The 25717-nt window shown below is 29.0% G+C and overlaps 2 protein-coding genes across 2 annotated transcripts; both read left to right on the top strand.

Annotated features, from left to right (window-relative positions):
• Positions 1–757: 757 nt before the first annotated feature.
• On the top strand, positions 758–4196 carry LOC108464114 (bifunctional purple acid phosphatase 26-like). Its single transcript, XM_017764211.2, has 10 exons — positions 758–873; positions 1465–1690; positions 1948–2148; positions 2221–2332; positions 2403–2629; positions 2702–2840; positions 2941–3161; positions 3383–3504; positions 3614–3775; positions 3855–4196. The coding sequence occupies exons 2-10, from the start codon at positions 1517–1519 to the stop codon at positions 3922–3924; spliced, it is 1428 nt and encodes a 475-aa protein (XP_017619700.1). The 5' UTR covers positions 758–873; positions 1465–1516; the 3' UTR covers positions 3925–4196.
• A 4170-nt stretch (positions 4197–8366) lies between these two features.
• On the top strand, positions 8367–15643 carry LOC108464000 (probable sucrose-phosphate synthase 1). The gene is made up of 13 exons (XM_017764046.2): positions 8367–8859; positions 8948–9037; positions 10192–10433; positions 10686–10749; positions 10847–11545; positions 11777–11893; positions 12020–12151; positions 12266–12442; positions 12902–12955; positions 13037–13099; positions 13212–14150; positions 14289–14416; positions 14985–15643. Exons 1-13 carry the CDS (start codon positions 8677–8679, stop codon positions 15256–15258), a joined length of 3162 nt encoding a protein of 1053 aa, XP_017619535.1. The 5' UTR covers positions 8367–8676; the 3' UTR covers positions 15259–15643.
• Positions 15644–25717: the final 10074 nt, after the last annotated feature.

The raw sequence follows: 25717 nt of genomic DNA, 5'->3' as shown, positions 1-25717 counted from the left end.
GATATTCAACAGTAGCAAGAGATAATGATTTTCATATTTTAACATCCACAACCAAGCAAGAAGAGAGGGTTTATAAAAATATATTCTATTCAAATTTTTTAAAAAACTGTTTAAGCTTTGTTTCGGAATTAATTTGGGGCTTCCTATGTTATTTTCTATAGGGTTTATAATTGAGTTTTAAAGTTAAGATCCATGGAATAAGGAGGAGACTTTTAGACATTGATGATAAACACGAAGAGTATAGATTCGAAACCCAGTGAAGATTTAAAGATGTTTTTCTAAAGGCTGAATTTTGTTCTTTGGTTCTATTAATATCCAATAATTTTATTTAAGCATTGTTGATACATAAAAACAATACTTATCATTGAATTTACAAAATCGCATGATTTTAAGTTTAGATTAGAAGAAAAATGCATTAATCATACTCAAACTCATGATCCGATGATTGATTGTTATTCAGCAATGGTATTAACTAAACTAAAATTCAATTAATAAAATTATTAAAAAATAAATTATTAATCCAACACTAACAATGCTATAAAAAGTAATTCCAAAAATATATATTCTAACCCAAAAATACGACAATAAAACAATCAGTTAACAGACATGTCTTAATCAAGATCAACAACCGTCAAATCAACCAATAAAGTTTCGCCACATATACAATCTTAGCCAACCAGAACAATGTTTTGTTAAGACAACGCAAACAACGACCAATACGACAGATATACTCCCCTCCACTAACGTACGCTATCTCGACCCATTACTGTCCCCACTAACTTACACCTTCCCCCATATCCATAACCCATTATTTAAGATGAAGGACAATGCAATCCCATTCATTGCCTCTCAAAGTTAGTTATTTTCCAAAAGGTACTTCCTTTTTCATTCTCCCTTATTTTTTGTTTTGTTTCAAAAAAAAAAAAAATTACCATTTTCATTGGTGATGATGTTTTCCATTCTGGGATTTGGTTAAAACTTCAAATAAGTTCTTTTTCAGTTTAAATAGATGAGCTGAATCTTGGGTTTTTTTTTTTTTTTTGTGCATTAAATTTTATTCAGATTCATGGTATCCATATAGTTTCCAACATTCATTAATGGGTTGTTTTTCAAGTATATATTACTGTGATAATTCTTTGCAAATGGTCCGTAAAAACTAATCTTTTTGAGTAATTTGTAGCTGTTTGAGCGATGGTAGAATCGAGACAATGGATTTTGGACAATACATAGTTAGGAAGACAGTTGTTAAGGATTAGGGGACTATGTAGTTAGCAGATACACTTATGGTTCCTGGTTCCATTTTGTGTTTCATGTAAAGCTTTAGCTTAATGGTAAACTTGAGTGGAACATATATATACATATTGGAAATTGTCATGTTTTTTCATGTAATAATGTTTTACTCTTTTTTTGTAAATTGTTTCATGAATTTGTGACAATTTGGTGTTTCTTTTATCCTAAATGCAGAAACTGCATGGTTCTTGATTGATTGATCAAGAATCATCTAAGGGTCATTAAGATGAAGTCTTTGCTGTTTCAATTAATATTGGTACCATTTGTTATCTTGAACTTTGTCAACAATGTGAATGCTGGTATCACGAGTAGATTCGTTCGAGAGGAGTGGCCATCGGTTGATATCCCTCTTGATCATGAAGTATTTGCAGTTCCCAAAGGATACAATGCACCTCAACAAGTGAGATTTTCCCCCTTTTTAGCAGTAAATGTACAAAGCTTCCTACACTGAGATTCGAGTTTGAGTGTCTGATACAGTATTGAGTAGTTTTCTGGTTAATAGAGAACGATATCTCGGTAATATGGGAATATGACCTCCAAAAACTCTCTAAAATACACGAAAATCATGAAAAACTTTGAAAACAGAACACTCACACACGATTCCGAGCAACATAGGGGACTATGATATTCCTAACATGCATGTTTTTTCGACTGTAGGTGCATATAACACAGGGGAACTATGACGGAAATGCTGTAATAATCTCATGGGTTACATTTGATGAACCAGGGTCCAGCAAAGTTCAATATGGTAAATCTGATAAGAACTACGAATTCAGTGCAGAAGGGAAAATGACAAACTACACCTTTTATAAATACAATTCTGGCTATATTCATCATGTTCTTGTCGACGGCCTTGAGGTACACTAATGGCTTAACTATTATATGATATGAAGATATTGGTTGCTTAATCATTTGTTTATTGTTTCTCAGTATGATACCAAGTACTATTACAAGATTGGGGATGGTGATTCCGCACGAGAGTTTTGGTTTCAAACGCCTCCGATGATCGGTCCAGATGTTCCTTACAAATTTGGAATCATCGGTGAGTGTTTGTGAGTACCATGTTGAACATTTACTAGCATTCAAATTCGAATAACATGTATACCTTGCAGGTGATTTGGGACAGACGTATAACTCGCTATCCACACTTGAGCATTACATGGAGAGTGGAGCACAGAGTGTGTTGTTTGTAGGAGATCTTTCTTATGCCGATAGATACAAGTACAATGATGTTGGTATACGGTGGGATTCATGGGGTAGATTCGTGGAGAAAAGTACTGCTTATCAGCCATGGATATGGTCTGCTGGGAATCATGAAATAGAGGACATGCCTTATATGGTAATTACAAAATCATATTGTAGAATCATTTTTGTTTTTATTGTTTTTAACTTCAAGAAAAAACATATGCAGAATGAAGTTACTCCATTCAAATCGTATCTACATCGATATCCTACGCCTTATTTGGCTTCTAAAAGCAGTAGTCCTATGTGGTATGCTATTAGGCGTGCATCTGCTCATATAATCGTGCTATCAAGCTACTCTCCGTTTGGTATGTTACTCATGTTCAACATTAATGTCTGATGCATATATGAAAAAGAAGTTGAATACCCGAGTTTGAGCAACATAGTTGTTTTTTGTTGTTGTAATAGTGAAATATACACCTCAATGCAAATGGCTCGAGGAAGAATTAAACAGGGTTGACAGGAAGAAGACCCCATGGCTCATTCTGCTTGTGCATGTTCCGATCTACAACAGTAACGAAGCACATTTCATGGAAGGTGAAAGTATGCGAGCAGTGTTCGAAGAATGGTTCACCCATCACAAAGTTGATGTAATCTTTTCTGGTCATGTCCATGCTTACGAAAGATCCGTATGTTTCTTTCCCTTAAATCTTTTTCACTCTGCCATATTTGAGAGCTCAAAGCTTGAATCCGAATATCTACAACCCTTTATAGAACCCTTACACCAATACTAATAGTAAACTCAGGTCTTATGAATACTATGTTTTCACTAGATTTGGGTCTATGTCGTTACGATTGTTGATATCTTTTCTGGGATAAACACTTATATGTTTTCCCTATGAACTTTCAGTATCGAATCTCAAATATAAGGTACAATGTATCAAGTGGTGAACGTTTCCCTGTACCGGACGAATCAGCTCCTGTTTACATCACTGTTGGAGATGGTGGAAATCAAGAAGGTTTAGCAGGAAAGTAAGTACAAAGTCCGAAATCCGTCTTTGATACATACCAGTATAACAATCAATCTATAAGAAACGGCATTTTCTTATTGTTTTTAGCAAATGTTATATCGATGGTGTAGGTTTAGAGATCCCCAACCGGATTATTCAGCATTCCGAGAAGCCAGTTACGGCCATTCGACACTGGAGATCATGAACAGAACACATGCACACTATCACTGGAACCGAAATGATGATGGGAAAAAAGTGGCAATTGACTCATTTGTATTGAACAATCTGTACTGGTGCGTAAACATAGGTATTAGACCCGAATATTTTTCTAAAAAAGTCCGGATAATATAGTCGAGACTTGGTTCCTTGCAGGTCAAGTAACGTGCGAGAAAGGAAACTAAAGAGGCATTATTTGAATGGGATGAGGATGATTGCTTCTTAATGAAAAGATAATATGAAGATATATCATCTCTGGTAGTCCTTGATGAAGTTTCATTGCAAGAGATGAAAATACCAACAATGATAAGAACAAGAATATATATATATCCTACACCTTGTTTGGCTTCTCTTGCAGTCATCTTTTTGTCGTCATATATATATATAATATACATATATATATATATATATCCTACACCTTGTTTGCAAGAGATGAAGTTTCATTGCTTGGAAATGCAATATCTCGAAGTGATTAATAAAATTATCATTGTTCAGTAATCAGGGAGGATGGCCATTATAATTCATCTATTTTTTAGTTTTGTTATTGGAGTAAGTGTTACTTAGGGTTCAGGGTATTTTATATAGTACCCAATTATATAAATTAATATTTATTTAGATAATTTTAATTATTTTAGTATATTTTTGTTTGTTAAAATAATTATATTTTTAACACTTCCGCAAATAAAACTAAATATTTTAAAGAAATAATTTAAGATTTAAGATTTTTATGTTAAAAATAGAAGGAGTGGATAATTTATTAAAGGAACTCGAGACATATGAGTGTTGAAGCTCCTTTCATTTATATTAGGTAATTGGGTAATCCAACAAGTTGCATCGATGTATTTTGAATTTTGATGTTGGGTTCGTTAAATAATCCAATAAATTACATCGATGGTTTTATTTTTTAAAAATAAAATCTTAAATTACCGACAAAATCGATATTACTATAAATATGAACAATTTTGTCTGTTTCAAAAAGAATCAATCTTAGTAATTTATTGAAATTCCCAAATCGTATTAAATAGAACATAAAGCTTAGAGGTTTATATTATAAATTTTGGTTTCACTTCTCTTTTCATATTAAAATAGACTAAATTCTCTAAAATAAACAATTATAAACCATATAAATAAATTATCGTAATTAGGTTCAATAGTTGTTCAATTGAATTCACATGACCGTAATCAAAATGAAAGTTATTATGATTTTATGAAAAATTTAATACTAAAATAATTAAACTTATAAAACAAAATTCTATGTCAAGGAGAATTTAGTAAAATTTTCTTTTAGATAATCTTAAATTTCGTTAACTAAATACATATATATTACATTCCAGTTAAATAAACCAAACAAAGTAATCTTATATTCAGCCCGTAATTGTTTATCTTTTACAAATATTCATATTCTACTCAATGTCATCGAGAAATTATTTTATGGACTCTTCCCACCACATCATCCATAACCCTTTTCCAATTATTTAATGATATTTCAATAATTTTTTTCCATATCATTGATACATAATTTTGATAATTCTTTTACCCTAAACCTGTAATCTTAAATCTTGAAGCTCAAACCCTGAATCAATTTTTTTTTACCCTGAATTCAAACTTCAAACCTCAAACCCTAAGCTCTAGCTCAAGAAATGGGGTTTCAATTGGGGTTTAAGGTAAAAAATAACAAAATTATGTATCAATAATATAGAAAATTGATTAAAATGTTATTTAATAATTAAAAAAGACCGTAAATAATATAATAGGAAAGATTCATAAGATAATTTCTCCATCATTATCTAATCTAATTCACCATATTCAAATAATACTTAATTTGGCGGCACATATCAAATTATGGTTGAAGTTATTTGACAATATTCAGATAACTCTTAATTATCTGAATTATCATAGTATGAAATAATGCCTTCACTCATTTTTATTGGTTTGATTATTTTTGGCCATCAATTTTTTTTGTTAGATAAGATAGGGATGAAATTGTAAGGATTTGGGACTATTGATTAATCTAATCAAGCTTCAATATGATTTTTTTCAATACTATTAAAATGATTGTTTCTTTTATGAAAATAAATTGAAGTTTTAATATTGAAAATAATATATTTTTAAATAAAATCAAGAAAAAATATTATATTTAATATTTATTACCTAAGTTTAGTTTTAATGTTCAATTTGATACTGTATTTTTCTTTCTCAATTAAGCATCTGAGTTTGGTTGTGATGTTTAATTTGATCCCCAACTTTTTTTCTCTTAATTAAGTGCTTATGGTTTTTTTTTTTACTATAGCACATATGTCAAATATTCATTGGGTCACATAATACCTTTTAATCTAGATATCAAATTGAATATTAAAGTGAAATTCATGTACGAATTAAACATTGAAACCAAACTCAAATACTAAAATAATTTCAATTAATTGTTTTCAATGTAGGTTTAATTAGAGATACAACTCAAATTAATGTTGATTCAATCTATAATTAAATTCTCATGAAATCAATTTTATTGATTAAATAGTCATTAAAATTTAAATTTGATGGTTTCAATTATAAAAATACATATTAAATTGGATTAAATCTAAATTAGATTAGTCGATTGAAGACGTAGATTTGAGTACGTTGACACGCATTATTCTTCTATTTATAAGTTGAAAAAGAATTATAGGTAATTCTAAATATTATTTCAAAGAAAATAATAATCATAACTTATAATAAAAATATTTATTTAAAAGAAATTAAATCTATAAATTTAAACAAAATTTATAACTTATATTTTAGATCGACCCAAATTTAAATAATTATACATAAATTTAATTCGATCCGATAAATAAAGAAACTCAGATTGTGAACAGATTAAATGATCGTCATCGTCAACCATATAATTAACGTTTCATTGAAACAAATATTAAAATAAAATAAAGCATATTATGATAACATAACTGACAAAAAAACTTTATTTTATAAATAATTAAATTAACTGGACCGTCTTAAAGTTTAAGTGATTTCAGCAATAATCTGACACGTACATATGCCAACGTTCCATATTGAAACAAATATAATAATAATAATAATAATAATAATCATAGTAGTTTATGTTTTTTAATTGGATACACATGCATTATATCATATGATTAGGCCAGTTGGTCTGGACTTTTCTAGGAAACAAAACAACTTCTATTATTTGATTTGACAGCAGAAATTTTCTCCTTTGTCAAAAAAAGAAAAGAAAATTTTATTAGTAAATAAATTAGAAATTAATTAATATGATTAATGATATAAACTAAAAGAAAAGTATAAAATAAATATTGGAATATGCTATAAAATTATTCCATTAATTTATAAATTTGAAATTTAATTTTTATATTTAAAATTATTTTACTAAATAGAGATTAATTTTTGTTTAAAATCATTAAAATTGAATAAGTAAAGTAATTACAAAATGTTTCAAAAATATTTAAATAATTTAGAAATTAAAACAGTATAAAAAAACTATCATGATTTAAATATTAATATTCATTTTAATAATTTAAAATATTATTGATAATTTTTATAGATTTTTTATATACATTTTAAAATTAATCTATTTTAATGTTAAAATTAATAATATTTGATTTTTTATAATTTTATATTTATCTTTCCTCTTCTTAATCAATAAATATAATTATCTCTTATTTTATTTGAAAACTATAAATTTAATTTAATAATTATTATTAATATGTGTTTTATAAAAAAACTATATCAAAGCTTAATAATTTAATATTCACCAATTTTAATATTTTAAAATTAAAATTTATTAATTAAGTCAAAATAAAATTTATATTTAAAATATAAAATTCTAAAAAAATTAATTTAGAAAATTAAAAAGGTAAAGAGTAAAAGAGTATTTTATCTAAATTGAAAATAAAAATTTCAAATGAAAAGTCTTACACATTAAAAATGTAAATAAATATGATTATCTATTTTTTTATAAAGAACCTTGTAATATATAATATATGATATGATGAGACTAATATATAATTTTATCGATTTTAAAAATAATAATTATGAATTGAATTAATTTTAAGTTTATAATATAAATTAAACATCATGTGATAGCTTGATGGTCAAGAGTATTCGTCACTTTAAATGTGACTTAGATTTAAATTATTCTAATTGTGTTAATTATTCAATTTTATCTTATTATCGTAATTAAAAAAAAAAGTGAATGTTTGTATTCGAAGTTTTCAACCTTTTAATTGAACTATTTGGTAATGATTTTTTCACTTCCTTTCTAAAAAGTGTGGTCTCTTTTATTTACTTTTAAAAATTTTGGGTAAAGTTAAAAAGGAAAAATTTGTCATAAATGCTATAAAATCTATCCCTAAAACTACATTATCCTTTTTCCTTTTTTTTTAACCTATAATATTATTATTTAATATATTTTAACCCAGTGAAATTTAAAATCATTAAATACTATATTTTTAAATTTTCGCGTGTAATTGGAGATTATAAAATTGATCCTTCTAAAATATAAAATTTTATCTTTTAACTCTCTAAAATAATAAAATTTTCTAACTTCGCTTTGTGAGGGTTTTAATAAAATATTATTTAATAAAAATAAATTACAATTATTAGGATTTTTTGCTTATGAAAATCTCTATATACAAAATTGACACCAATATATATATATTTATAGAATCAAATTAAAATTTCATTATATGACAAAGACTGCGTTTAAACCGTAATAAAAGAAAGAAAAAACGTAATATTCCTTTGCTCCTAGTCCTAGATTCACTCTGGAGATTGTGCATAGCCATTACTATTTCAGCTTTTTTTGCAACAGTGTTCTTATCGTGTAAGCAAGAAACAAATTCCATTAACAAACCCATTATCATCTTCAATTTCCTGTAACACACACAAACACAAAAAGAAATACCCATCACCTTGTTTCAGCTTCTCTTTCATTCAATCTATCACCGTTCTTCTTCCCTTCAAGGAAATGGCGGGTAACGATTGGATAAATAGTTACTTGGAGGCGATTTTGGATGTGGGTCCTAACTTAGACGATGCTAAATCGTCGTTGTTGCTCCGGGAACGAGGTAGGTTCAGCCCCACCCGTTATTTCGTGGAGGAGGTCATTACTGGATTCGATGAAACTGATCTACATCGTTCTTGGGTTAAGGTGCTCTTTGATTTGTTATGTTTGGTGGATTGTTTTTTTTTTTTTTTACTATGGGTTTTAGCTGATTTTTTTAAAATGGTTGCTATAGGCTCAAGCAACGAGGAGTCCTCAAGAGAGAAACACTAGATTGGAGAATATGTGTTGGAGGATTTGGAATTTGGCTCGGCAGAAGAAGCAGGTTCTTTGGTTTATTTCTTTCTTTTTGGATGGCCTTTTGTTCTTATTCACCATGTTTGGATTGAGATTTAAGATGTTCAAATGTGGAGTGATCATGGATTGTGGCTGGAATGGAATGTGAAGCATAATATGATCGGGGGGTTGATTTTGTTTATATTTATTGATTTTTGATATTTTGGGTTGAATTGGTCTACTTATAAAGTTAGTGAAAAATGTGAGATAAAAATGGTGAGTCTAGCTGATTTGTTGAAGGGGTTGATGCGTTGATGGAATGTTATTTAATGGGTTTATATAGGATTTTTCAATTCTCTAACAATTGATACTCAGTCAATACAACCTTGTTAAGAGGATTTTGTTTGCATCATTTGTTTGTTTGCCTTTTGCTTCCACAAGCGAAAGGCAAAAAAAGTGCGTTTGCACAAAAAAACAGTAATGTTTTAAGTAATTCATATGATTTGTACAGCCACAAGCAAACAGAGCCTTTTTTTATCTAGCTTTACTGTGGTTGAATTAGCAGGCTTAAGCTGGTGTTTTGGCAACCTAAGCTTGATCCTTCCTCAATGCTTAATCGCTAAACATAAATGGATTTTTCTTTGAATTCAACTTAACATGTTTCGGAGAAAACAAAATGCTAATTTAACAAAATGCTAATTTAATTAAACTTAACATGTTTCGGAGAAAACAAAATGTTAACGTGTTTCGGAGAAAACAAAATGCTAATTTAATTCAACTTAACGTGTTTCGGAGAAAACAAAATGCTAATTTCATTCAACTCAACACGTTTCGGAGAAAACAAAAAGCACTTTGGCTTTATCCATAAAACAACTTTTCAGTGTTCTTTATGTGCAGTGTTGATATGCTGTCTAATTTGTTTTTCTTTCTTCAAAATTAAGTTGCTGAGTTGGAGTTGTTTTGACTTTTTAACAAAATGAGAGTTTCCTGTCCATTGCTTAACTAATGAAGAAATTTTTAACGAGACTTCGTTTGACTTCAGAGTTAAATGTATAATTTTTCCCTTCACAGGGTTGTGGTTGACATGATTAATAATAATTGGTAAACTTGAAAATTTGATTTTTCACTATCTTAATGTAGTAAAAGATTCTTTTGGTCTTTGTGATTAAGTGCTAAGCTTTTTGATATTTCTTTCTTTTGTAGCTTGAGTCTCAGTTGGCCCAAAGAAAGGCTAAACGCCGTCTTGAACGTGAAAGAGGCCGCAGAGAAGCAACTGCTGATATGTCTGAAGACTTATCTGAAGGGGAGAAAGGAGATATTGTTAGTGATGTATCGGCTCACGGAGAGACCAACAAAGGCAGATTGCCTAGAATCAATTCTGTTGATGCAATGGAGACTTGGGCTAGTCAACAGAAGGGGAAAAAGCTATACATTGTACTAATAAGGCATGAACTGAACTCTAGTGGTTTAGTTTTTTAACGTGGATGTAACTTTGTGTTCCAATATTTCAAGCATTTTGTTAACTTTAGTTTTTTAACATAAATTCCGGTATCATTTAGCATAAAAGCAATCAGTTAGCTTCTGAAAGGAAATCTAGTAAAGGAAGGGAGGCGGGGGTGGGGTGGGGGGAACCCAATTTTGACAGTTCATGCAGTCTTGATGATATTCAATGTTCTTAACTACTAGTTTCCATGCAGCCTTCATGGTCTAATTCGAGGTGAAAATATGGAGCTTGGTCGGGATTCTGATACCGGTGGTCAGGTAATTAGGTTGTCGAAACTTTTCTATCTAACTCCGGTCATAGAAAACTCATCCTATCGCTTATGCTGATAAGTGATGAAACTTTTGCTGTCTATAGGTTAAGTATGTTGTGGAACTTGCAAGGGCATTGGGTTCAATGCCGGGAGTTTATCGGGTTGATTTGCTTACTAGGCAAGTTGCGTCACTGGATGTAGATTGGAGCTATGGTGAACCCACAGAGATGCTGACACCAAGAAATTCAGAAGATTTTATGGATGAGATCGGAGAGAGCAGCGGTGCGTATATTGTACGAATACCATTTGGTCCAAAGGATAAATATATTCCCAAAGAACTTCTGTGGCCTCACATCCCTGAATTTGTTGATGGTGCACTTAGCCACATAATACAGATGTCTCATGTTCTTGGTGAGCAAATTGGTAGCGGGAAACCAGTCTGGCCTGTTGCCATCCATGGACATTACGCAGATGCAGGCGACTCTGCTGCTCTTCTATCTGGTGCTTTAAATGTACCAATGCTTTTTACTGGCCACTCACTTGGACGAGATAAGTTGGAACAACTTTTAAAGCAGGGCCGCTTATCAAAGGATGAAATAAATACAACATACAAAATTATGCGTCGAATAGAGGCTGAAGAATTATCTCTTGATGCCTCTGAAATAGTCATAACCAGTACTAGACAGGAAATAGATGAACAATGGCGTTTATATGATGGTTTTGATCCAGTCCTGGAACGTAAACTGCGTGCAAGGATCAGACGTAATGTCAGCTGCTATGGAAGGTTCATGCCTCGCATGGTTGTAAGTTCCGAAACATTAAACTTTGCAAGGTGGTTTCTTAAATGTCAAAGAGTGCTGTTCAGCTTTGAGCTTGGCTTATGTACAGTATTGCATGTGTAGTATGTTATTTCTTTGAGCTTGGCTGGGCCAGGCACATTGTTTGATGCTTACTTCACTCTGATAAACATGCAAACATGATTTTTCTCTTGCTATTTCAGAGGATGTTGATTATGTATCTGTCTCTTTGTTCAGATAATTCCTCCTGGAATGGAATTCCATCATATTGTCCCACAAGATGGTGATATGGATGGTGAGGTAGAAGGAAATGAAGAACATCCATCTTCCCCTGATCCGCCTATCTGGTCCGAGGTTCTAATCATTCCTTATGCATTTATTACGAAGTGCTTTGATTTAATGTGCCCAAACCCAAAGATATACTACTATATCTCTTGCTACCGTCAAATTGATACTAGTTTTGAACTTGGTATTTTGTAGATAATGCGCTTCTTCAGCAATCCTCGGAAGCCTATGATACTTGCCCTTGCTAGGCCAGATCCCAAAAAGAACATCACTACGTTGGTCAAAGCTTTCGGTGAATGTCGTCCACTACGGGAGCTTGCAAACCTTGTATGTTTGAATAACTAATGAGCCTTCCTCTTACTGACAGTTTTTGGAAAGCTGAAGCACTTTTATTGCTGCTTTCATTTAATTCTACTTTTTTCTTTCTTTGGTGCTCTATAGACGCTAATCATGGGAAACCGAGATGGAATTGATGAAATGTCAAGCACAAATGCTTCTGTTCTTCTCTCAGTGCTTAAGCTTATTGACAAATATGATCTTTACGGACAAGTGGCATATCCTAAACACCATAAACAGTTTGAGGTTCCTGATATCTACCGACTAGCAGCAAAGACAAAGGTAATATTTTATTTCTTCCTTTAGTGTATTTTCAACTCGTAGATGGTGGTATTCTGGGCTACTTCCATTACATTGTGCATGCTTTGAACTACCTTTTCTATTTGGTCTCTTTGTTACAAAACTCTTATCTGGTTCCCAGTGCCAAATTTTTGTAATAACTGCATTCTACTTGTATTATCTTATTTGTGAAAGGACTATGTCATAGCAGTTGTTATCCATGCCAATTTATATATACTATTTAGTGAATTGATATTTAGATTGTGGAATTTCTGTATTTTGTTGAGAAGGGATGTGACTTGGATTGTTTTGTTATTCTATCACTGAGACACTTGGTTTGGGTATCTTAGTATTCTTGTTGATTCTTTGGCCTCAATATCTTCTAAAGTTGTTATAAGCTCTCATAATTCTCTCTGAATAGTATTTGCCTACCTCTTTTTCTTATCCAATCTTCTTGTGCAGGGTGTTTTCATCAATCCAGCTTTTATCGAACCGTTTGGGCTTACTTTGATCGAGGTGTTCTGCAAAATAAGTTATAAATAGTGTTTATTTCATTTTAGTTCCGAACCATTTATGACTTTGGCTCTTTTATTGCAGGCTGCAGCTCATGGTTTGCCTATTGTTGCCACCAAAAATGGAGGTCCTGTTGACATACATCGGGTATGACTCATCAAATATTTTGTTTTTTACTTGACATCAGAGAATCACAAGCATTTGCAAGAATCCGACGTTTGAATCACAGCGGTGATAATCAATATGAGATGTTTTGCAGGTGCTTGACAATGGTCTTCTTGTTGATCCTCATGACCAGCAGTCTATTGCTGATGCTCTTCTGAAGCTTGTTGCAGACAAGCATCTCTGGGCAAGATGCCGTCAAAATGGTTTGAAGAACATTCACCTATTTTCATGGCCAGAGCACTGTAAAACTTACTTATCTCGAATTGCCAGTTGCAAACCAAGGCATCCACAGTGGCAAAGGAGTGATGATGGAGGTGAAAGTTCAGAAACAGATTCACCGAGTGATTCATTGAGAGATATACACGATATTTCTTTGAACCTAAAGTTTTCAATGGATGGAGATAGGAGTGGAGCTAGTGGAAATGATAATACTTTAGATTCCGAAGGGAATGACCGAAAGAGTAAGTTGGAGAATGCCGTTTTATCATGGTCAAAAGGTGTTTTAAAAGATCAAAGGAAAGCTGGATCCGGAGACAGAATTGACCATGGTTCCAGCACAGGTAAGTTTCCAGCATTAAGGAGGAGGAAACATATTTTTGTCATTGCTGTGGACTCTGACTCCAATGAAGACCTTCTTGATGCTATCAGAAAGGTTTTTGAGGCTGTCGAAAAGGAAAGGATTGAAGGCTCTATAGGTTTTATATTGTCAACATACATGACAATATCTGAGATACAGTCTTTTCTAGTCTCTGGAGGCTTGAACGCTAATGATTTTGATGCTTTCATCTGCAATAGCGGTAGTGATCTCTTCTATTCAACTATTAACCCTGAAGATGGTCCCTTTGTAATTGACTTCTATTACCACTCACACATCGAGTATCGTTGGGGTGGGGAAGGATTGAGAAAGACTTTGGTCCGTTGGGCTGGATCGGTTACTGATAAGATGGAAGGGAATGAGGAGCATATTGTCACTGTTGCTGAACACCTTTCAACCAATTACTGCTACACTTTTGAAGTGAAAAATGCAGGAAGGGTTAGTTTTCTTTCATTAAGGATGAATTCGACTTTACATTTCTAACTTGTCTAGCATGTGATAATATGTTCACATATGTTTATGATTTTCTTTATGATATCATGGGAAACATCTATTTTATGTTTATGTTCTTCTCAGGTTCCCCCTGTTAAAGAGCTCCGAAAGTTGCTGAGAATTCAAGCTCTCCGTTGTAATGTTATTTATTGTCGAAATGGAACCAGGATAAATGTTATTCCGGTTTTGGCATCTCGTTCTCAAGCCCTCAGGTAGAGTTTTTATGTTTCTTTTATTATAAGCTTAATTAATGCTGCTGGGGTTCGATCCCTGGTTACCGGAACTAAGAGTCTGAAACTCTACCAATGGACCATGTTGCTTGAATATCCATGTTTGACACACGTGTCCGAAACATATTCAGATATGGGTAGGGGATATGACCCTCAAAGACTCTCCAAATATTTAGAGAAAATTGAACAACCCGTTAAGGCCATTTATCCGTGCCTGACACTCTCAGTCACACCCGAGTCTGAGTTTGTTTCGATCAATATAGTCTAAATGTGTAGTCAACAAAGCAATGCAATTTTCTCCTTTTCTTTCTCCGTCCCTTTTCTTCATGGGGAATTTTTACGGGTTCTATTTAGCCAACAAAAATAGCTTTGAGATGTTAATGCTTGAACTTCTTTCTCTTCTCCGATCTTCCTCAGGCTGTCAGTTGCTTTTTATCTTTAAATGGTTGTTTTCATGTTTGCTCATTGGGATTTTTTTCTTTTAATTGTTCTTAAACTTATTGTATTTAACTATATATTAATCCAATGACACCCCAAACACACATTTCAGGTATTTATACGTTCGGTGGGGCATCGACCTGTCGAAAATGGTGGTTTTTGTTGGAGATTCCGGGGACACAGATTATGAAGGTTTGCTTGGTGGGGTGCATAAAAGCATAATATTGAAAGGAATTTGCTGCAACACGAGCAATCAACTGCTCGCCAACAGAAATTATCCGCTCTCTGATGTCATGCCCGTCGACAGTCCCAACATTCTTCAGACATCTCAAGATTGCACGAGCACAGACGTTCGAGAATCCTTGGAGAATTTACTCAAAAGCTAAGAAACATTAAGGCCAGGCCTCCATTCAAGATTCTCAGCAAACTCCGGTCACCTACCGTACTTTCTCCAGTGCCTGCTCGGGACTAGTAAAACAGACCTTTAAGCCATGGACTTCACAAGGCTGATAGCTTTTCCTTTTTCTTTATTACCCTGAAACATTAAAAAAAAAAAATCTAAACATATATCCCTTATATTTGTACATTCCTTTCAAAACTGTCCTTTTTCTGTTTGGTTTTGCAGCAAATAAAGTTTGAATACCAGCTGTTGAACTTTAATTTATATATGGCTGTTGTATCATTAAAAATGTGTGGAATTGGACTACCTTCAAGCCTGTATTTGGCTTTGTTCTTAGCATAATAATCTAATACCAATGTGGATATTATTTAGTCCCTGGACTTTTCAAATTAGTCAGTTTTAATCCCTATACTTTTTAAAATTTAAAATTTTAGCCCTAACCCAAACATTAACAGTTAAATCTGTTTGGTTAAATTCAATTACTAATCTTGTATTATGTGTACAGATGTAGATTTGGTCTATATTTTTCAATTGGACCATACTAGGATCTTATACTTTTCAATATTTGAAATTTTAGTCTCGGTGCAAATAACAGTAGCTAATTCATTAATTGTAATTTTAGTGAGTGATAAGTGAAAATAACAAAAGATATTGTATTAAACATGATAATATGTTTGTCGCACTGATTTTGAAAACAATAAAACTTAATGAATTTAGCTGTTATTATTTGGTGAGAACTAAAATAATCAAATTAAAGTGAAGAGATAAAATGGTAAATTTCAGTTTTCATCCCTTTACTATAATCAAATTTAGGACTTAATCTTTATATTTTAATTTTAATTTAACATAATAATTTGGATCTCTACTTTTAAAATGACATTAGTTAATTCAAATAGTTATTATCCATCCAATATTTCGGTTAAAATACAGACATAAATTGTTCCTAAAATCTCTTTTCTAATACAAAAATCTATCTCAATATGACAAGGCAAGTTATATAACAATGGTCAAATTATAATTTTAATCCCTATATTACGTTAAAAATTAATTTCTATACTTTAACATTTTATATAATTTAATACATCAACTTTTATAATCTAAGACCTTCCTTACATGACACACATCCATCTCTCTCTCTCTCTCTCTCTCTCTCCCTTACCTTATAACAAAATTGTTAAATTTCAATTCTTATCCTCTATTTTTAAAAGATTTTATAAAATGGTCAAATTTTAGTTTTGATCCTTATATTACACCCAAATTTGAGATTTAATCTCTATACTTCAATTTTTACAAAATTTGATGCATTAACTTTTACAATATTATTAGTTAGCCTAAATATTTTATTCTAATTAAAATACTTATGTAAATTTTAATAATTTTTACCATTGCTAAAGTTCTTTATTAAATTTAGGTCCATTATAAATATCATTTTTTGTCACATGTATACCAAGCGAGTTTTTTTAATTTCAAAATGTCAATCAGTGAATTTAATAGAAGAGTTTTTACAGACTCGATTTTTAAATTTAGAAAGTAGAGATGTTAAATTCTTGAAAATAAAATAGATTATTAAATTCCAAATATATAAAAAGTACAACAACTTGGAGCATATTGTAATTTTAAAATTCTACTTTATAATTTAACCCAAAAAAATCCCAGCGTAAAGCTTAAAAAAATTATACTAATATATATAAAATTCGAGTAGAATCGAATCGAAAAATAAATTTATAAATATTTTGGTGTTCTTGGCCTATTTTTTTTACTTTAAATGGTCGACACAATGTTGACTGGGCAAGTGGAGACTGCAACTTGGTGAGGTGGTCCAATTGATAGGTCGATTTTGGATAGTTTACTGTCGGGCCATTACTTTTTAGTTTTTAATCATGCATTATTAAATTCTCAAAGTCACACTTTCAAATTTGTTGAGCTAAAATTCTAAAAGAAAAAAAAATTGTTGAGCTAAAATTTTAAATATAATATGACATAAAACATGATGCAACATCTAAAAATATATTATAATAAGAAAAGCATTTATATAAATTAGAAATCTTATTTTATGGGTACGTGTGTGAAAATTACAAATTTAATATAAGAGTGTTTAAATAGTTAATTGAATCGAATTTTTTAATCATTTAACTGTCAATCAAACTGATTTTTTTTCAAAAAAATTAACTGAACCGAAATGTTTCAGTTAATTCGATCGGTTAGTCGAATTAACCGAAATTTGTATATTTTTATTTTTTAGTTAAAACAAGTATAAACCATATCAAAATAAATAAATTGATCATGTTCATTTGATAGCATTATCCGAATTAAAACAACATATAAATTGTAATATTAATTATTAAGTTTGGTTAATTACCTAATTTTAAACCGAATTAATTGATAACTGAACTTTCAAAATATTATTAACCGACCTCCAACTGAATTAGATCGGATTAATCGAATTAGATCTGTTCAGTAGGGTAATTCGGTTTTAATTGAAATTTGAATATCCCCCATTTAAAGTACAAATGTATGTTTAAAATAACATACAATAAATGATGAAATGTATGCTTTGAAATTACCTAATTTAATATATGAAATATGTACATTATTAAAATGATAAAATTAAATTAAAATTTTTATCATCATCAATCTTGAGTAAGTATCAGTTAACTTTTGACACCAATTTAATCAAATACAATATTAAGATATACAACTTACGGAGGTAAATTAAAATGTATAAAACTATCAAAATAAAATTTTAGTTTGGTGGTAAATTAAAAGTTTTATTAATGTAATTGGCGTGAGTTCAAATTTTACTAAATGCATAGTTTTATTAGTTTTTTCTAAATAAAAAGATTAGAATACCCTAAAATAATATTATTTATTTTAATTACGAAAGAATATTCTCGTAATTTTTAACTAAGTTGATATCTAATTGACTCGTGATCTTGACTCGATCAGAGTTTAAATAATAATATAGATATATAATATTTTAAATATATATATGATATATATATATATATAAAACACTTTAATCTACAACACATGTAAATGAATATTATTGGGTTCTGAACTAATTAATATTTAATTGTCAAATAGTAAATTATTTTTCGTTCTAGTTCTAATTTTTGAAAATTAAGGATTTGATCTATTTATATTAATTTATTATAATTTAATCATTATATTTTATGGAAATTAAAATTTTAATTCGTTTATTAATAAATACATGAATTTAATTTCTTTCTCTATTTAAATAGATTTGTCCGTTAAAAACTTGACTTTTAGAGCTTCTAATACTAATTTTCCAAAACCTATATTTTGCTCTAGTCGTGTTTGGTTAATTTAAAATCATTTTCTGTACATCGAAAATTAATGTAATCATTCGATTCCAAACATCTAAGTTTAAGATAACAGAAGTAATCAAGGAATACTTCCATTAAATGCATGGAATCACAAGTAAATTGCTGATTGCTCATTTTATTCTAATGACAGCAAATAAAAAGAATGTTCCGTCCGCAAACTTCTCAACCGAAGCTAAATTCTTTAAGAACAATTCTTCAAGGTAAAGAGGTGGACACTGAGTTGGAATTTCAAGCAATTTGGGAGGATATACTTGTGTTGCGCGCGGAAACATTTTAGGCACATAGGTATAGGCCAAATGGATAGTGAAGCCTTGAATTGGGCGGATAAGGAACTAGGTAGAATGCTGTTAGTTTCTTAATTGAATGTCGAATATGTTTCAAAGTATTTGAGTGAGTCTTCTAATACAGGCGTTTGAGAGTAAGCAATTAAGTCATTGTAGGCCTCTTAACACGTTTAGCTGATTTTTCAGGACTTATAAATGTTATGTTAATATATGATAAAATATACACCGTCTCTCAAAAATAATAAATTTTTGATTTAGTCCTTATTAAAAGTAATAAAGTTATAACTTAATACAATTATAAAATTACATTTTAATTCCTACAAAATTTTTAATTTAAATTTGCTCCCTAGAATTTTTTTTTCGATTTCACCCCTACATACAAGAGATATGTGTTGATAAAGAAATGGTCTAGACTTTACGAGTGCGGTGACTATATACTTGGTGTGGACTTTCATGCAAACAATCATGTCAATAGTTTTAAAATTTTAACCGTCAAATTACTTTTCTATTTAAAAAAGCAAAATGGCTAAATTTTAAAGATTGGATGCCAAAGTAATAAAAGAATAATTAGGATCAAAGTGATAAAAGAGTAAACATTATAGACTAAATTTATTATTATACCACATGAAACCCCATGGTTAATTTATTATTTAATTAATCAACACAAATATTTAATATATGAGGGAAAAAACAAAAACACAAAAATAATACCAATTAAGAGTTTTACTTAATAAAGGTCTGAATTATATTTCCTTTCGATTCGATCATCGAACATCTTTTATTTCGATGGTATAAATTTGTATTTGAAATAACGAGCAAAGTAAGAAATCTTAAATATTAATTCAAATAGAGTTAATTGTACTAGACATTCTCAATCTATAACTTCTATTTTAAACCGATCCTTAAACTTTAAAATGTTCTAATTACATTTCTAAACTATCAATGTTATATCAATCAAGTCCTTTCATTTTTGGAACCATTAACTTAACCATAAAACGACACGTAAAATCTAACGTGACATATTTAAAGTGAAAATTAAAAAGAGTAAAATATTGTGGTATAACTTTTAAAATTGAAAACTAAAAATAAAGTAAAAAAAAAAGAGTGAATGATAGTTTCTTTAAAATCTTGAAAATTTCAAAATCAAGATTTTTACAATATTCATTTTCTTTAAAAATTATATTTTATAACATTTTAGTAATAGAAGGACGTTATTGATATAACATTGATAGTTTGAGGATGTAATTAGAATGCTTTAAAGTTTGAGGACTAAGTTAGAATGAAAGTCATAATTTTAAAATGTTTGATACAATTAACTCATTGAAATATGTTATTAATTGAATATAAAAATAAAATAATTACCCTTTTAATCAAACAAATAAATCAACCAACAAATTGACAAAATTTAACGTAAAATTAAATTAAGCAAACTCCATACTCAATAAAACTTGGAAGTTAAAACTTTAAAACTGGGATACCTCTTTCTTGCGGGTTAAACCAAGCCATCTATTGCCTAAACTTATATATTTTGATATCTATTTCTTAATTTTAAGTCTTTCTTTTTATTTCAAAAATAAATCTTGCTTTTTAATTCCTTAATTTTTAGATTAACATGTTTATTATTTGCTTGGGAAAAAATATGAGAAATTTTAAGGTTAAATTATGGTTTTGATCCAAAATCAATGGTAGTATCTTAATAAGAATATTTAAAGGCGTTGATTATTTGAATTGATTAATGGCATTATAAAAGTAGAGGTGTCAAATCATGTCAAATCAAAATATAAAGATTGATTCTCGATTTTAAGCAAAGTAGAAGGATTAAAACAATAATTTCACCAAAATTAATTCTTAATTTTGTCTTTGGCATTGACCATGATTATTTTTTAATTGAGTTTATGTTTGATTAATTCATAATATTAACTTAATTAAACATCAATTAAGTTTATATTTGATTAATTCATAATATTAATTCAATCAAACATTTTTTAAAATGATTATGTTATGATAAAATATACAAAACTTATCATGAATGCATAAATTATGTATGGATGGCTATTGGTGAAATATCTACAACTTTTATAAAACCCAAATCCCGAATTGTTTTGAAAATTGAATTTGTTTTATAATAATTATATTCGAATATGATTTAAATATGAATTTGTTAAAATTACAATTGGGTTAATTAAAAATTAAAATAAAAAAGTAGATAATGGGTCGTAGTATAGTAGATTCAAATAATACATTTGAATATTGTTAATTGGGTTTTAGTTAGATTAGCATGAATATCGTTGTTAATGTAGAGGACGTGGGTTTGAATGTACTGAAGCGCATTATTTTTCTATTTATGGGTTGAGGAGGGGTTATGGGTAGTTCTAAGCATTGTATCAGAAAAAAACAGATATGATTAGAACTTATAATGAAATTATTCAACCAATATATGTAAAAAATCAAAATGGTAATATCTGTTTTCCTTCCTAAAAGGCTAAATGCTCAATTAGGGTCCAAAATTCTAGGGGTTGCTCACATAAAGAATAAATTTTTCAAAATGTTCTTATAAAGACTAGACCTTTATAAAAGTGCTTAAATGAGGGTTTTTTCACACATTTTATCCTAGTTTCTAGTGAAAATTAGGTGAATACTGACATGTTTAGAATATAATATATGATTGATAAATTAGATATTACTAGAAAAGAAAAGAAAAAAAAACATAACTTAAAACTTGATATACGACATTTGAAAAGCTCTTATTTGACCATTTTGAAAAGTTTAATCCTTATATGAGCAACTCTTAAAAGGTTAAATCCTAATTTGAGCATTTAGCCTTTCTAAAACGATTAAGCATAATAATAAAAAAAAAGTTACGTAATGTATGGGAGGGATGAAGTTACATGAGTGTGAATTCTAAAGCTAACAATAGAATTTAATAGTTGAATTTATCAATACAATTGATGTAAAGCAACTGCGCTAACACCAACCTATGAACATAGGAGAAGAGAAGGGGCCATGTGCCCCACCAAAAAATAATTTTATTTTATATAGCCCTTTTTAACTTTTAAAAAAAAACATTAGTATAGTAGTAAAATTGTATTTTGACCCCATAATTCTTTATACATTTTTACCCTTAAAATAATTTTTTGATTTCACCCTGCAAGAATAAATTCTTTAAATAGGTATCAAACATGTAATCATGCGCATAATCGACTTAGCAGTCTTATCAACTGTTTGATTAATTTCTCTATAACTATGAACAATACGAACATTGATAATTGCATAAATCACATACGTCGTGAACTAATAAAAAAGAGATATAAAAAAGCCATGCTATCATTTTCCATCACTATTATCACGATAAAATTACTTTAATCTTACATTATCGTGTATATATACAAGTTCCGCAAGGAAAGTGGCAAGTTCTTTTATGAGTCAAAGCAAGAAATTAGTTTTAAGTATAGGTTTGCATATTTAGGAAGGATATTTTTTCTTCTTAAGAAGATGCATAAAATTGACTCAATACTATGTACATTTCTTGCAAATGGGTATTCAAAATTCTGAATTGCTATAAATTCTTATTTTCACACACAAATATAAGAAATTATTTTATTCCTTTTCAATCAGTTTTTAAACCACTTAAGTTAACAAAATAAAAGAGCACAAAAACGTATGATTGTCTTCTAATACTTCTCTATGAATTTCATTCTTTTAAGTGATATACTATTAATAATAAATTTTAGTTTAAATATTTTCGTCTTTTTCACGTACCATTTAGAAAAATATATGTACTAATTGAGTCTTGACTTGATTGATATAAGCATTGTTGTCAATGTAGGAGGATGTGAGTTCAAGTGCGTTGAAGCACATTGTCCTCTTATTTATGAGTTAGGGAGAGATTATTAGTATCTATGATTTCAAAATTTTCATTCCCTTATATTTTTCCAATTCAATTAAAGCCATATTTAATTTTTATTTTAATTTTTTTAAAATTAATTATATATATTTATCCACATAATCAGTATCAAAATCTAATATATCTATAATTATATGTTTGTTATATAAAAATTCTAAAAATTACGTCTACAATTACTAAAAGAGTATTACTTAAAAGGTATTCCTTTCAATTAAGACATGAGGTGTCATTTGAACCCCAAGAAAGGTGCCATACCTTTTTATTTAGGATTAATGGTTTAAAAGGTCCTTGAACGTTTTTGAAAAAATTAATTAAGTCCTTGTGATCTTTTAGCATCCAATTGAGACCCTGAATTTTAAAAAAAGACTAAATAATTCATTTGACTAACATTGACCATTACAATACTAATGTGGTCATTAATAGTGCTAACATGGTAATGCTATGTCAGCAAAAAAAAATTCAAAAGATAAAAATAAAATAAAAAATCAAAAGGAATGTTTAATTTTTTATTGGAATGAACTTAGAAAATCATTGTTCATTCATTTCAAAGCTTAATTTCTTTTAAAAATTTATTTTAAAAATTTGTAAAACATTATTGAAATTTATAAAAATATTAAGTAAAGTTAAAAAATTAAAAATAAAAACCTTTTAAAAGTTAAGTTTAGAATGTCAATTTGGACAACCATATGTCCAAATCATTTAAGATGATTTTTAAAATTATATAAAGTTTAAAAATATTGAAAATTAATTTTCTTTAAAAAATTGATATGTGTATTGATGTTTTAATTTTATTAGTACCTTTTAAGATGTATAAAAATAAAAATATTTCATAAAATAAATAAAAGAATATTTTAATTTTATTAATAGTACGGATAATCAATTTAAAAGGAGTACCAATTATTTTATTACATGTGTATTCTAAAAGGTGTATCAATTATTTTATAGCCTAATATTTTTAAATAATTGGATATATTCATACGTTAGAAAAATTTTACACATATGATTAATAATATTAAAATTATTTTTATTTATTTATTTTATTTTTATACATCCTAAAAGGTATCGATAGAATTAAAACATTGATATACATATCAATTTTTTTAAAAAAATAATTTTAATATATTTAAAATTGATATAATTTAGAAAAATCGTCTTGAATGATCTGAACTTATGGTTATTTGGGTATACATTGAATCTGGACAACCAAATGTCTAGATTCATTTTGGACTTAACTTTTAAATCATTTTTATTTTTATTTTTGAACTTTATTTAATAATTTTATAAATATTAATGACGTTTTACAAATATATAATTTTTTAAAATTAAATTTTAAAAGAAATTAAGCTTTGAAATTAATGAACTTGCACATCAATATGTTCAAGTTCATTTCGATAAAAAATAAATATTCCTTTAATTTTTTTAAAATGTTTTTATTTTACTTTTTGCTAACGTGGCAGTTGACATGGCGCTACCATGTCAGCAACTGTTGTTGACATGGAGAACCACATTAACATCATTAATGATCACATTAGCGCTAAAACGATCAAAGTTAGCCAAAGGGCCTATTTGACTAATTTTATTAGTTTAGGGGCTTAATTGGGTACAAAAAGATTGCAAGAGATTAATTCATCTTTTTGAAAACAATTTGAGTTTTATTTACTAAATAGCAGTCATGGTTCCATGTAATAAGTATTGTTTTTTTTAAAATTATTTGATAATTTTTACATTAATCTATATTATTATTAAATTATTGATTGGACTGATGTTATGGGTTAATCGAACAGTAATTTAGTTTAATTTTTTTAAAATAACAAATATTATTATAAAATTATTTTTCTTTTTAATATTTTTATTAAAATCTATAAAAAATCATTTAAATCCAAAAAAGAATTAACTAGAAAAACCCACATAATGACATTTGAAACTAGTACACTAAGGTCCTCAAAAATTTTAACATGGAGTGTTGTATATTTTGATAGTTCGTTCTACATATAATTTATACAATTTAAGGACATTAAAGCATATTATGTTACTCAATATACTTCTATAATTTCAAATTTTATGTAAGTGTTTTTTAAGCATTTTTCAACCGGTTTGTGTGCATAAAATCGATACCTCTAGGGTAGTATCGATCCTCCTTCAAGTCAATAATCACATGCTTATTTAGAGGGGTAAGGGCTTAATTCCCCTTGCTTAACGAGTAGTTTTTCTACGTTGCTATAAAATAAAATTTTTGTATTTTCAATGATTTCATCCTTAACGAGTCTAATTGGTTATAAATAAATTCCGTAATATAAATATACTTCAAAATCACTCTAAGAAGCAAGAGATACGTATCCTATACAGAGGTATTTCTTACTTAAATTCACCTATGTAAAAAGGGCATGTTTCTAATTGAACCTTAAAAGTTAGAGGTTACTAGTTAATCCTTGAAAGCTAGAATAGTTAACCATCGTAAAAGATTGTCAGAGAGATTTCTATCTTAGTCTTAAAAAATAAGGAGTGGTAAAAATTATATATTGTCCTTAAAAGGTAATAATTCAAAGTTTATGAATAGAGAAAGTCCTTGACAATTGATGTTGAACCTTTATAAATCGGTTGTTTTCTATCCTTTCAACCTTAAAAAAAATTGAAGCATCAATTCACCTCTCTTGATTAAATCCGATCTACCAAGACTTTTTAATTTTGTTATCGAATAATTAAAATTAATATTAAATAGTAAATTTTAATAAAAATCAAAATTAATAACAAAATTTAATCATATTCTCAAAATACAATATCATATTTTGATATTCACTAAATTTACATTTTAATCCTTTATTCAGTACAAGAAATTCTAGTATCAATGAATCCTAAAAGTTACTACACAAATTAATGCTTAAAAGGGCCCACAATCAAAGGAAAAAAATT

Source organism: Gossypium arboreum, chromosome 13 (assembly GCF_025698485.1).
Source record: "Gossypium arboreum isolate Shixiya-1 chromosome 13, ASM2569848v2, whole genome shotgun sequence".
Lineage (NCBI taxonomy): Eukaryota > Viridiplantae > Streptophyta > Magnoliopsida > Malvales > Malvaceae > Gossypium > Gossypium arboreum.
This window is presented reverse-complemented; position numbering and strand designations above follow the sequence as displayed.

Excerpts from the sequence above, each read along its gene's own strand:
- LOC108464114 (XM_017764211.2), top strand. The coding sequence starts at position 1,517 with ATGAAGTCTTTGCTGTTTCAATTAATATTGGTACCATTTGTTATCTTG. Across the intron at positions 2,333-2,402 it reads TTACAAATTTGGAATCATCG|GTGATTTGGGACAGACGTAT; the intron begins GTGAGTGTTTGT and ends TATACCTTGCAG. Across the intron at positions 3,162-3,382 it reads TCCATGCTTACGAAAGATCC|TATCGAATCTCAAATATAAG; the intron begins GTATGTTTCTTT and ends ATGAACTTTCAG.
- LOC108464000 (XM_017764046.2), top strand. The coding sequence starts at position 8,677 with ATGGCGGGTAACGATTGGATAAATAGTTACTTGGAGGCGATTTTGGAT. Across the intron at positions 12,152-12,265 it reads TACGGGAGCTTGCAAACCTT|ACGCTAATCATGGGAAACCG; the intron begins GTATGTTTGAAT and ends GGTGCTCTATAG. Across the intron at positions 13,100-13,211 it reads GTCCTGTTGACATACATCGG|GTGCTTGACAATGGTCTTCT; the intron begins GTATGACTCATC and ends GATGTTTTGCAG.